Genomic DNA, 13,706 nt, shown 5'->3' with positions numbered 1-13,706 from the left:
TCTCGCTGGTTCTAATTATTGAACTTTAATTGTGTGGAAAGCTTCTTCCAGTTGGCTCAATTGAAGACTTATCTTATCTGCTTTGGTGTTTGGCATTGGTGTTGTGAGCATGCATCTGGCGCTCATGTTGTGTGGAATAACCTTGAGCTTCCATTTACTAACATTCCAATGTTTTTTCTTTTAAACTTTTTTTTGTGTCTGTGTGATTTCATCGTCATGACCACAATCATGAACTCAACCTTTATTTAGATGCCTGCTAGTTGTCCTGTAAACTGTAAAATGAATATAAGTATGGAACAGAACAGATTGAGGATTTAGGGTACGGACACACCAGAGTTTGATTCTGCCTATGCGGCCATGTGTTTGCAATGCTTTTCAATGGGAACGGAGCGTTTTGTTGCCATTGCACGGCTTTCCACTCCCTTCCCATTGAAAAGCATTGCAAAAAGACGGCCACATAGGCAGAATAAAACTCTGGTGTGTCCGTAACCTTAGAGCAAGGGTTCCTACACTTTTCAGGCCCTGACCCCCCAAAATAATCATATTTGAACATAATTGAAGCTTGTCGGGGACCTTCACCCCGACAAGCACTTGGAATTGTAGGAGTTGAGGCATTAGGTTTAGTTTGACTTGGTTCCACATAAATAGTGGAAATAGCTGAACTACAAGCTCACAACGCCTCGCATTTTTCACAATTGTTGCCTCTTTCTTAGATAATATTTGACAATTTGGTTATTTTTTACTTTGTAATGGTCTTACTAGTAGTTTTTATTTTGATGGTATTAAATGGTCTTAAGTCCTTAAATTGTCACTTTAGAAATGCGCAGATACCCTGTATACACTGCATGTTGGTTTGTTAACTGTTGAGTGAGAAAATGTTGCACATTAAGCTAATCATCTGAGGACCCCCCAAAATCAAACCCCCAGTTTGGGAACCATTAGAGTGCATGGGATTTGAACTGTTAGTATGGTAGTTTTATTTTCCATTGCAGAGCAGGATTAGATTATTCACCGCAATTGATGTTGCCTGAATATTCTGACCAGTTACTAGGTGTCTGTCTATGACCACATGCATAGCATCCTCTTGACTCGCTGAAAAACGAAAGACAAAAGGATTGTATGGTTAGCTTTGGGTATTATGACAGAACATTTTTACACATATGTTACAATATCTGTACTTCTCTGCTCACCTGTGTATGATCCACCGCTGTCTTTCACAAAGTCCTCCACGATCAGAGGCAGGTTTGCAAAGTCAGGCCTTCGCACCAGCTCAAACACGGATGGCTTGGATGGAAAATAATTACAACTTGTTACTAGAAATACCTTTTACATTCCCATCATGTACATAAATATCAGAGCTGAGAGACTCACCCCTGTTAAACTGTACCCATTGAAGATCCACTTCTGTCCCTCAGTGGCACAACATAAAGCTGATACTCCCTGGCCCACAGCGCACACAGGTTCTGCATTTAAGGCAAAACAGCTCCAGCATCAATGACCAGTCAGTGTCCTTATACACCAGATCTGTACATTACAGTTGCCTGTTGTTGCCTGCCTCCCATTAATATGTACTGTAAAGTATGCACATAGAGTAGTGGTAACACACAGAAATGTAAGGTTTTCAAGAACCCAAACAGCGTTTATATTCAATAAAGATGATGGGGAAGAGAAAGTACCTATAGTGGAAATGTTGCTCCCTAGAAACATGATCATACCATATCTTATCTAACTTAAGTTATAAGTCTGTTGTCCCCCTCCCCTAAAGGAGATAGGTAATAACATGTCCAAACTACAAGAAAGATGGTGGCACATCTAGTGTCCAATCCGGTGCACTGCTTCAAACTGCTTCAAAGGACTCACTCTGCTGAGAGATGAAGTGTGTGAGGATACGGTGTAAGGAGCCGCTGTGTGCCAGGTCATTCAGGGCTCCTGGGCAGTCTGGAATGAGTAACGCTTGGTACCGGGCACCTGGAACAGGCCATCATGACATGACCTTGAGCTTTAATCAAAACAAAACCAAATAGGGCTGCAACTAGTTAAGTGTACCAATTATTTTTTATGAATTCGCTGTCATGTTATACAAATTTATGGGAAATGTTCACAGTTGTCTGAACTCAAAAATATCTTGAAATGGCTTACCATTTACACAGCTGTCAAGAAACATAACTTTTATATTTTGAATGTAATATTGAAATTAATTAAAATAATATAAAATCATAATATTGAACAACAGGACAAGCATTCACATTTTGATTATTAGATTACAAACATTTTATTTCCTGTCTGTGTAGATTATCCAATAGGCTCTATGCACAGCAGCCATATTGGAAAGAAATTGGGCCTCTTCCTTACTTCTTTCACAGGTGTTACCCAATGATACTAATGAAGGTTCTGTTCCATTCTGGTCAAACAGAGTCAGGGTGCTGATATTGTGCATGTTGGCTCACCGGAAACACTCTCAGGGTTCCAAATGGCCCCGTACGGGTGCGTAACTCTGAGAGTGTACAAATGGAAAAGTGTACATTTGTGGTTATGGAGGTCCTTGCAATTAAGTTTTGTGAACCACTGTGCTACACTAAATGGAACGGAGCCTTTATTAGTACCATTAGTAACACCTGTGGAGGAAGTAAGGAAGGGGCCCAAAGTTTGTCCAATATGGCTGCTGTGCATAGAGCCTATTAAATATTTTCTTGGTACTCACCATCAATAGATTCAAGTTTGGCAGGTGTTGCATAAGGTTTCACACTGAAGTCCTGCACCCACCTAGCAGTGCTTTCATCAACCCCAGTAAAGTCGATAGGCTTGCCCTGCATACAGTACAGAACGACAAATTAGAACGCCCTGCACTGACTGAGTGTTCTGTGCCCAGTGATGGACCGTAACGAAGTACATTTACTTGAGTACTTAAGTGCATTTTTTGAGTATCAGTAATTCACTTGAGTATTTGTGTTTTTGGATACTTGTGACTTTCACTACACTACATTTCAAAGAAAAATATTGTACCTTTGACTCCACTACATTTGTAGGAAGGGAAAATGTACATTATTAATTAAAGTTAGGGTAAGTGATTTGCAATTATTCAAATAATTGCAAAATGGGTCTATATGGGTCTATAGGTCTATCTGATAGTACTCATTGCTATAGTGTGTTTGTTCAGTAAAAGGAGTCTCCCATATTTCTCCAGCTCTTTATTAAACAGAAAATGCATTTTCAGTGCTCTCTCCTGATTGGCTTAAATGTTGTCACCTACCTGAAAATGTACTATATTCTCTTTACTAAAGAGCTGGAGCGACCCCTGTCTCCGAACAAACGCTCTGTAGCAATGATTACTATCAGAATATAGTACTTTTTACTTTAATTTAAAAAAAATCCAAACAAATTCACTTACCCTACCTTTAACTACTTATAAGCCCAAAAAATATTGCAGATATACAAGCTCACCGTGCGACACAAAGTGACGCGCTGTGAGCTTGTAGATCTGCTATTTTTGAATAGCCAACCAATACATGGATTAAGTGGTTGAAATGATTGTGATGCAGATGCTATATTGACTATTTTTTGCTGGGGACTTCCTGGAATCCCCCCCCCCCAAGGACTCCTGGGGGTCCCCGGCCCCCACTTTGAGAACCAATGCTTTAATGAAGAGATTCTTACCCCTGGTGTGGCCGTCTGCAAGTTAAACACTGACGTGCACAGAGTAAAGGACTGGTGGAATGACTTGGCCGACACCCCTGCGTGAACAAGACACACACATTAAAATGCCTTCTGCTATGCCCCGTTCTGAAAATAGCCAATCTACAAGCTCATAACACGTTCCAGAGGTGACACCTTGTGTGAGCTTTTAGATCAGCTATTTTCAAAAGATTTTCATACATCTTATACATTTGAAAACTTGTGAAAATGGGACATTCTGCATAATGAGTACTTTAAGTACATTTTGATACCAATACTTTTGTAATTTTACTCAGGTAAATTTCTAATTCCAGATTTTTACTTGTAATTTCTACACTAAGGTATTACTTTTACTTAAGTAATACATGCGAGTACTTCTTCCATCACTGCTCATAACACCGCAGAGTTGACGCCTTGTGAGCTTGTAGATCAGCTATTTTATGAATAGAATATTAATAATTATTTTATGAATAAAATAAAATAAATTATGAATAAACTGCTATAACTCACTAGCCTTGGAATCAAGACGATCATAGATGTAATTGATCATTTTTATATACGATATAAAAATATAAAAATAGACAAATACATCTATGATCGCTTGATCCAATGCTAATAACTCACTATGATAGCAAACAGGAGGACCAGAACTATTCAATAGTGCGGTACGTGATTCTCAACCAGTGGTCCGGGGACCACCAGTGGTCCTTGAGGGGATTCCAGGTGGTCCCCAGCTAAATGATGGAGGAGTGTTGGTATAACCAAATGGACCCTTAATAGATCTTTAACTCTTGAGAGTGTGAGGCTAAATCTTAGCTCTGATCCATAGCCTAGAAGGAGAACTCCTTCTATGGACCAGAGCTAGCTAAATCTCATCAAATGGTGAATAAATAATGGACCTTGATAGTAAAAGGGTTGATAGAGTCATAGTGGTACAGACAGCGAGATAGGCCGATCGTCTCATAATAAAAATGTTCAATGGACCTACCTTGCGGAGCAGCACTTGCCACTATCAGACAAGTTGGTTTGGCTGACATTTCTGTTTCCCCTTAAGTTTCAAGTTTCAATATTATGCAACCTAATTAATTTGCTTGAAATCAATTAGCTGTATCAGAAGAGACAGGACACAATATGAGAAGGAAATGTAGCAGTCAGTAAGTCAGCTGACAACAACATCCGCTGAATGATTTTCAAAATAAATGTTCCATCGTAGGCTTGTGATTTGGGAAGGTACCTTTTTAACTCTATGGAAGGTACTACAGGCAGTGGTGGGAAAAGTACTCACAATTATTACTTAAGTAAAAGTAGCAATAGGCTACTGCAATGTAATAGTCTAAATATACAAAGTAACTAGTAATTAAAGTTGAATAAAAGTACAATATTTGCCTCTGAGATGTAGTGGAGTAAAACTAAAAGTACAGAAGATTTGAAATACTCTAGTAAAGTTAAAAAAATTAATACAAAAAAAGTGCTAAGTACAGTACTTGAGTATATGTGCTTTACACCACTTGGGTTGCAAAACGTTTTCATTGACAATGTTTGACTGCTGCTGACAATAACCATGTTTTGTTATTTTTGTTTTTTGTAATTAAAAGAAAGGAAGATGCTGCAATTAAAAAACACAAAAAGCTAAATAATGCATAGTTCATAGCAAAATAATTGCAAAAATGATATTATTGTTTTTTCAATGCTTCATCAACTGGATTTGTGAGAGATGTGGTGCTCAGAGAAAAAAAACAAGAAAAAAAACAAGTGTTTGCTGAATTTAGATACAGTTGAATTTATAGGAAAGATTTTAGCATTTGCACACAAGAGAAAGTGACAAGACTCAAAACACATATTATATATATTTTTCTGCTCGGTGCATTCAAATGTTTTGACCAAAACCAGGTCTGTTTTTTTTTTTACCAAGTTTTTACTTTTTTTTAAGGCGCACCAAAGCCTGCTATTACAAAAGTATACACACATCATCAGTAAGCAACATGCTTATCATTAAATTATATTTTGTTTAAAAACACAAAATTACTCAATGTATATGCTTGGGGGAGCCGACGCTTAAGCTGAAACAGAATGTCCCCCTCAAGATTAACAAGGGTCTCCGTTTCCCTTAATGGTGAACAGTCCCTTTTCATTACTTTGGTCATGTTATTGCATTGCCATGTTGATTTAGGCATGATTCTGTATATCTCTTCATGGACATTATATTAAATGACAAACATGATTGATTGAAGTCAATAGTCAATTTATGTTCTAAAATACTTTGGAAAACACTGCTTATGAAAATGTGACATCCTTGTGACAACTAAAATACACATATATAATACAAAGCAACAGTAGCAAACATATACACTTTTGAATTAAACAAAACAAAAAACACAATGGTGGGTGAGTTCATCCACCCACCTACCATCATCTTGAATGGCTTTAAAATTAAAGTGAAAACTCAGAGTACATGCAATGGAATATAATCCAAAACAGGACAGTGCTGTCCAGCAGCATGGCTTATTCATTGACAAACAGCCTAACCACTTCATAATGTCAATTGAAGAAAAAAAAACATGCACACCTCATAAAGACAAATACATATCCAACCAGATTGAGAATGCAATGGTGTGTTCAAAGTGTAGGATTTGCTACGTGTCACAGAGTCAGTATGGATCTTCTTTCAAATTTCGATAAAGGCAGCAGGTGAACATCATTCCTACAAGCTGAAAGAGAGAGACATTTAATAACACACACACATGCATGCATGCACGCGTGCACGCACACTCTCTCACTCACACACACACACACACATATAGATGTATTTCAGTTATAGATGTATGAACCTGATGTATTTCATTCATAACTCTTGATAAATAGGAAATTACCTGGAGAAAGGCAATGCCAATTCCCAATGCTCCGAGGATGTGTAATTGACTCAAGATGAAGTTCTCTAATTTCATAATGCAGCCTCCCTGAGAGCATAAAGTGAAGGGAACAGACATCAGTTATTATTTTAGTTGTTCATTTGTCAGGAACAATACTACTAGACATTGTTTCATGTTAAAAACATGAAACAGATGCACTGCATATGGCTTCCTAGACAGAATATATTACAACCCTTGTCCCTGATTAGGTATTTGATATTTAAAATGTCTTATCATTACAAAAACATAAAAGTTAAAGTAAAAAAAAACGCAGTTTACAGTGTAATCCACATGTGATTACAGTTCTGCTTCTGTTTCAACCATTGTTTAGCACTTTTATTACAAACAGGCTCTGATTGCATTTTTATTTCAGTTGGCTGGTGTATTCCATAATCACACATTTTATAAAGGTAAAATGTATCAAAGTGCCAAAGCTGAGTAAATTCTCAATTAAACAACTATGTCATTTAATTAATTATCCATTATTTTCAAGGATTGTTTGTATAATGATGACATGCTGTCATTAACACTATCAGTTAATCAGTATTCATATAGCACAGTTCATACATAAAAATATCGGATTGCATAATGAGAAAAATATTATGTTTATTTGCACAATAATCCAGCTAATGGGGATTCCATGCGTACCTCTACCTTGTAGATATTGGAGGGATGGTCCCTGATGCCACAGCCTTCGCTCGGAGTTTTGCAGCAGCTATCAGGTACCAGCCTGTAATTCTTTTCTTCGTGGATCCACACGCTGCCTGACCAGTCTACAGAGCTGTTACTGCCACAGCACTTAAACTAACACACACAAAGAAAGAGATAGGGTTCACATAGTATGACCAACTTCATTTTCAGTTAAAAAGAAAAAGGGCTTTGTTTACATTTAGCACAATAGGACATTCTTTTTGTGAGCTGAAATGAACTGGCCTCAAGTGAACACCTCACACAATAAGAATCCTGTGTCAACTTAACTGAGGTTAAAAAATGTCCATGTTTACTGTGCAAATTCACAAAAGTAACCAGACCTTTATAAATCCAACTAAACCTTTTGAGTCTGTTTGCAGCTGTGTATACAAAATATTAATCTCCCAATGTCCCCCCCTGTATGAATGAATGAACCATTGTAAAGCGCTTTGAGTAAGTTTGAGTACTTAGAAAAGCGCCATAAAAATGAAATTCATTAATCTGATGTCTGATACAACAGTTGGGCTACCTTTAATCCGGCTGCTGTCAGAATGCTGAATGGGGCATAAGCCTGAATGAGGCATAGGCCTTGTTCAGCAGCCTGACAACAGGCGGTGCAGACTTTTCTGGCTCTTCCTGAACACACCTGTGGATTATACCAGGGACAATGACTTGGACTTAGCTCCCCCTCGGACACACCTGTGGACTACACCAGGTACAAATGACTTTTTGTTGCACTCCCTCATGGAGCTACTTGCGGATTATACTAGGGTCAGTCCACCCTAGGTGGACACGCACTGACCTTTTGCACCTTAATCCCATGTATAACGCACTGACTTTTTTTTTGTCTTTTTATTGTGCTCTTTTCCTCTAAGCACCTTAACGTCCATATGTATATCATGCACAGTATAAGTATAACATGCACAGTATACATACATTGCTGCTATGCTCAGGCACCTTAGTTTGTTTTAGTTTTTTATTATCTCAGGTACTTTGTAAATATGTAGATAACTTGTCTGGCCTTCTGTTGCTCTCTTGTTTTGATCTCCTTCCCACTTGCCCCCCACCCCCTCTTCTTCTCCCCCCCCCCCCTCTTCTTTCTATGGAAACTAACGTTGCGATGGGAACGATGTACAAAAACGAATTTCACCCACTTTTTTACCTTGTAAACCTGTGATGTGACAATAAAAACTGATTCTGATTCTGATTCTGATTCTTTAGTCAGGTTGGGACAACATTCTATTTGATCCCTGGAATGTTGAAGCATTATTAACTGTAGCGATCCTGAATAGTTCATACCTGAACACCTTCTGAGTGTCAAGCTTCCATACCTCCTGCTGGAGCTTGTCCACAGCCTGTGTGATGCTCTCCTCGCCGGGCTGCTGGTACTTCTGCTGCATGGTCTCCTTCAGGTTGTGTCTGAGCTCATCATCCAGCTGTGAAGGCAGCAGACAGTAGAACGTGAGAAACTGCTCATGGGAAACATTTGTCACCTGTATTGACGTGAAGTTTATTTTAGACTCTCCCTTGTTCATAAATATAGCCCATGCCATGCTCAAGTTTCTTTCCTGTACCACACCTGTCTGGAGCCTGCATAACTCAGAATATATGAGGTCACAGATACCCCCAAAAGTGCACCAAGGACTACATACCACCCCGTCTGACACGGGAGCTCTCCACATAAATTGAAACGTAGTGAAAAAGGTGAAATCTGAGCACGTTAGGGGTAACAGTTTGACACAACACAGAGACAGATGACACAGTGGTGATTACCTGGTAGCAGAGAGGGAAACACTGGAGCAAGAAAAGGGGCAAGAAACAGAGACGTGAGAAAGTTGGATGAACAGACAAATGAAGTGCATGCATACTGTACATGCATGCATACTGTACAGGCATGCAGAAATCAGGTCAGGCTACAGTAAATGTGCAATTTCAAGAGCTTTACCCGAGATTTAAAAAAAAACTATATAGAGACCACATCAAGGAACATGAAAGGAAAAATGGATTGATTCAAACACACAGCTCAATGTATTAATATAACAGACATGCAGAAATGAGAAGCAAGCAAGGTTATTTTTTTATTAAATGAAATGACAATGAATGGCAATAGAAAATAGTATGGGTAACACATAATACAGAGAAGTACTTGGTACTTGGACTACTACTCTTGTAATACTGAATTAGAAGTATGCCTACTTTAGTACTGTTAGTACTACAAGTGCCTTAGTACACAATGTATTTTAGGGAAATGGGATTATATTGCAATGTAGGGAATTATACACCAACGCACATCTTTCACCTGCCAAATATGACTTCTTGTCGGCAAGCAATACTGTCATACTATGGAGTATAAATTAGGCGTAATATGCATCATTATACCTGCATCAATTCTAGAAGCTTAATTTGAGTATTTTCAGAAATACCTCTTGGTATTTAATGTAGGCCAACACTCCAGCAATGACTTCCAGCAGGAAAACACACAGCAGTAAGACCAAATACTGTAGTGGAGACACGGACAACCCCATCATGTTTCATATTACAATGTTTATTATTAATAATAATAATAATATTCATGACATGTTCAATATGAACAATTCTCTCTCTCACACACACACACACACACACACACACACACACACACACACACACACACACACACACACACACACACACACACACACACACACACACAGTCTCCCTCCAAGTGCAATGTGGACAATGAACTTGTGTCTATACTTGAACTGAATATAATGCTAACTATAACTTCACCACCTCTAGGAAATTACGCTACAGTGGCCATTACCTCATACTGCACTGACTGAGACTGAATCACCTTGGGGTTACACTTTATATTTGTGTATTTTTAGATTCACCAAGGCCTTTCTAGTGTTATATAGTTTAAAATGTCTCTATTGTGTGTGAATTATTATTGTGGACGTATATTAGTTTCTATTTTTTGTGCATTGACTTTGGAGTTAAAGTAAATTTGGTTTCACCTGTAATGACAATGAAATGAATTCAATTGATTTGAAAAGAGAATTTGGGTTAATACAGAATCCTAAGAATGACGCTATTCATTACAGTTACAGTGGTTGCAGGGAACATGAAAATAGTAGTCATGTCACAGAGCCGGTACAGTATTGCATCTATAATATATTCTGTCTCACTCTGTCTCACGCTCACTATGAACTCCAAGCACCCGCCTGTGATGCCCCTCATTCCTCTGGCATGAGTCACACTCTAAATCTAAACCCTTAAAGACACACTCTGCATTACTTTGTCTGTTATTTCTGACACAGTTGCGTATTTCTGACATAATGAGCTTCCACTTTTACACGCAGACCAGACAGCAAGGTTCAGGTTTCTAAATCAACAAGAATTCAAAGTGTCTCCTAGGATGAAGACCTTTTAATACACCTAAAAACAAACAAAGTTGTGGTGTATTTAAAAAGGGACTCATTGAATTTGTCTTGTTTTTGTATTGTTTTTCCCCCAGATAATAAAATCTGCTATATCGGTATGGACACGTGTAATAACTTGTGTGAATGAAATTACTTGTGAGTATCTCCAAAACTAAAACTATCAAATGACTCAATGTAAACATGAAGGAATTATTAGATACTGTAGGTATCTATTAAAGGTATAGACACTGTAGAAATCTAACTATTTGCACTTGCACATAGTCTTATTTTTATAGTCGCACAGCCATAGGACAACCTTAAACAACTCTGTGATGATTCAGTGTGTTGTCGTGTAAACTTGGGTGAACTCTCACCGCAATCAGAAGACTCTTTATCTCCTTCAGGGTGGCACAGCACCCGATCATCCCTGTCACCACCACGATGCTTCCAGCGACTATCAGAATGCACGCCGAGGCAGAGTACAAGCGGCCGTCGAGCAGGCTGATGTAGTCACTCTTCTCCATCAAAGTCCACACTCCCACCGCCAACACGGCCCCGCCTGCCAGCTGAACGCACACATAGCTCCTATCAGCTCAACTCAAACAAGATGATCACAGCAAAATGGTATCACCATAACTCATTCTGAAGAAGATCCCTTGGGGATCGAAACGTTGATCTGCGATCTGCAATGGGAGTTAATCGCAGAGTGCGCTCTATTTTTATTTTCACGTTGATCTTCTGTTTGTCCTGCACCTGTTCACAAGGGTGGCTGATGTGCATGTGAGAGCATGCACATCCTTCTTCACGTTCCTTATCAAGATAATTCATACCAGTTCCATGCAGCTCCTAGCACTGCTAAAGCATAGTAGTAATGCAAAACAGACACCGCCTTATCCCCTGCACTATCAGCTAGAGACGAAGGCATTCAGCAGAGTCTGAGTTTTATCAGCCTCATCTGGAGCACATGGGTCACACATGTCTGGTATCTGAGTGTGTAGAAAGCATGCTGGAATTGATTTAGTTCATTCCTAGGACAGCAGGGAAAAAACCTGTAAGGCCCATGCAGTTATACAGTTTGTTTGTATTTTACTGTAGGCTTATGCATCAAGGTTGAGTAGTGTCTTTTAAGGTTTTCATTCATTTAAAATTTGAGAAATGGGTTGGCAATTGCAAGTTACTGTTTTACAAAACTGGCAATGACATAAATCTGGTGGTTGTCTGTTATCTTTTGAATATAACCACACCGAATGGTTGAACTAAAGGTCACCTGTTGACAGCATGCAAGGGACAACTGCAATACGAGATGTTGCTGCCTTCATTACAGCTGATTTTCCAATATCACATGGGAAGCCAAGCCAACCACTCACCATGTCAACTTACCCAAAAAAGAACATTAAAGATAAAAAGTAGATATTTCAGACAAATTGTCCCACATGAGTTAGTTTTTTCTCTCCGCGCTTCCATTCTGAAAAGACAAATTCACATGGATTACAATGTAAATTCAATATTCATTGCTGATTTTTACCAACAATTTTCACTGTTGGGCACAAAAAGATGACATTTCAGTGCACAAAATAATCAAAGCTACACAATAAAATCCTTAGTGTTAATTTAACTCTGAGATTTGCACGATTACGGATCCAGTACACTTGGAGTTGAATTAACACTGAAGATTTGACAGTGTATGACCTCATGGTATTCTCACAGAAGACTGCAGTCAGATTATGATCGCATGACTTCCTCCCTGTATGCTTGCATGACAATAAGTTAAGCCTATTAGTGGTCTTATCTTATCGAGACCCATCGTGTAAGTTATTCCTCCACACTATGCAGTCAGGTAAAAAAAAAGAAGAGGCCCAGTGTCACATGCACTTCACTGTAAAATCCTAACACTGAGGATTGTACTGTATATGTGCAATGCAATCCTGTGTATCCAGACATGAAGTATGATATGAAGCAACAGATTTACGAGGTGCAACTCTTAAGTGTGAATGAGTGAGAGAAGCATATGAACATGCTCTCTAAGTGTTTTAATCATAATGCCAGAACGAAATGTAAAACGGAGGCCTGTAAATGAGACTGTGGATCGTTCCAACACTTGCAGAAAGCTGTCTAACACAGTCTCTAACACAAAGCACAGAGGAGAGTTCTTCTGATGATATTGTGGGATAAAAATACTTTACAACTTGTCTCACATGCCACCCGGCGAACAGATAGGTCTCCTATCCCAGTAATTCAACCTGGCAATCTTATACCAGAAGAGTAGATGGAGACATACTGTTATGATACCCTTCCTAATTTTGTAACCCAAGTCTCCCTCTCGTCCACCACTATATGAATGTCATCATGAGAGGAGGTTCTACAGTTCAGGTACAAGTGGACATCTCTCCTTTACGGGGGAAAACATGACCAAACCGAGTACTGGTACATTATGAGGGAAAAACAGAGCCATAGTGTGGATTCTGAACCACACAGCTATGGTGTTTCTTTGGAACAAATTTCTGTATGCCAAATTGTTGCTGTCCATCAAAACAAAGTCTACCCATGAACTCATATTCATATTATTATTTATAAACCATGGTGTCATGAAAAAAAAATCCTCTCCCCATTTCACATGAGCAAAATGACTCTTACCTGCTCTTATATGGTGGGCCCTGGAGGATGTGGATTATTGGGGAAACGTCTTCAGATGTTCTGGTAAACCCCAAATCCTACACACTGCTTCACTTTGAAGGTTACAAGTAACAGTGAGCGCTACTCAGCTGCCGCTCAAACCCCTCTGCCTACTGTACGCTTTTGACAGAGGGGGTGATTTCACCACAAGCTTCTAGAGTGCACAGGCCTGCCACCAGGTGGTTTCTCATGTACATGACTTGTTTTGATCATGGATTTACATTTTGACACTGCCAAAAATCAAGGCGCTGCTGTAAAGGATTTGCAACTGCCGCAAATGCTGTTAATTTAGCAAGAGATTGACAAAGACAGACCGATACACATGTCTTAATGTTTCTATTCTGTTGTTTTATTTGATTTA

The 13,706-nt window shown here is 38.9% G+C and overlaps 2 protein-coding genes across 4 annotated transcripts; both read right to left on the bottom strand.

Annotated features, from left to right (window-relative positions):
* Window positions 1-113: 113 nt before the first annotated feature.
* gatd1 (glutamine amidotransferase class 1 domain containing 1) lies at window positions 114-4,810 on the bottom strand. Its single transcript, XM_080438303.1, has 7 exons — window positions 4,661-4,810; window positions 3,655-3,731; window positions 2,702-2,807; window positions 1,861-1,968; window positions 1,372-1,463; window positions 1,191-1,284; window positions 114-1,092 (listed from the first exon to the last, which is right to left on the bottom strand). The coding sequence occupies exons 1-7, from the start codon at window positions 4,707-4,709 to the stop codon at window positions 977-979; spliced, it is 642 nt and encodes a 213-aa protein (XP_080294429.1). The 5' UTR covers window positions 4,710-4,810; the 3' UTR covers window positions 114-976.
* Window positions 4,811-5,438: 628 nt separating this feature from the next.
* On the bottom strand, window positions 5,439-13,542 carry cd151 (CD151 molecule). 3 transcript variants are annotated; one of them, XM_080437162.1, is made up of 9 exons: window positions 13,307-13,542; window positions 12,053-12,137; window positions 11,047-11,238; window positions 9,695-9,769; window positions 9,045-9,065; window positions 8,603-8,707; window positions 7,236-7,385; window positions 6,543-6,629; window positions 5,439-6,380 (listed from the first exon to the last, which is right to left on the bottom strand). In XM_080437162.1, the coding sequence occupies exons 2-9, from the start codon at window positions 12,134-12,136 to the stop codon at window positions 6,321-6,323; spliced, it is 774 nt and encodes a 257-aa protein (XP_080293288.1). In that variant the 5' UTR covers window position 12,137; window positions 13,307-13,542; the 3' UTR covers window positions 5,439-6,320. The 3 variants fall into 3 exon arrangements, with proteins under 3 accessions (XP_080293288.1, XP_080293287.1, XP_080293289.1); XM_080437161.1 differs by having other exon boundaries at window positions 7,230-7,385; window positions 13,307-13,540; XM_080437163.1 differs by lacking the exon at window positions 9,045-9,065 and having other exon boundaries at window positions 7,230-7,385; window positions 13,307-13,541.
* Window positions 13,543-13,706: the final 164 nt, after the last annotated feature.

This window comes from Gymnoscopelus braueri (assembly GCF_963280865.1).
Source record: "Gymnoscopelus braueri genome assembly, chromosome: 9".
Lineage (NCBI taxonomy): Eukaryota > Metazoa > Chordata > Actinopteri > Myctophiformes > Myctophidae > Gymnoscopelus > Gymnoscopelus braueri.
This window is presented reverse-complemented; position numbering and strand designations above follow the sequence as displayed.

What these genes read in the sequence shown, in the direction of transcription:
- gatd1 (XM_080438303.1), bottom strand. Translation starts at nt 4,709, where the DNA reads ATGTCAGCCAAACCAACTTGTCTGATAGTGGCAAGTGCTGCTCCGCAA. An exon ending in GGCAAGTGCTGCTCCGCAAG is followed by an intron (nt 3,732 to 4,660) that starts GTAGGTCCATTG and finishes TTGTTCACGCAG; the next exon opens with GGGTGTCGGCCAAGTCATTC. An exon ending in CAAACTTGAATCTATTGATG is followed by an intron (nt 1,969 to 2,701) that starts GTGAGTACCAAG and finishes GGCCTGTTCCAG; the next exon opens with GTGCCCGGTACCAAGCGTTA.
- cd151 (XM_080437161.1), bottom strand. Translation starts at nt 12,136, where the DNA reads ATGGAAGCGCGGAGAGAAAAAACTAACTCATGTGGGACAATTTGTCTG. An exon ending in TGGACAAGCTCCAGCAGGAG is followed by an intron (nt 7,386 to 8,602) that starts GTATGGAAGCTT and finishes TGTGTGTGTTAG; the next exon opens with TTTAAGTGCTGTGGCAGTAA. An exon ending in CCAATATCTACAAGGTAGAG is followed by an intron (nt 6,630 to 7,229) that starts GTACGCATGGAA and finishes TTATGCTCTCAG; the next exon opens with GGAGGCTGCATTATGAAATT.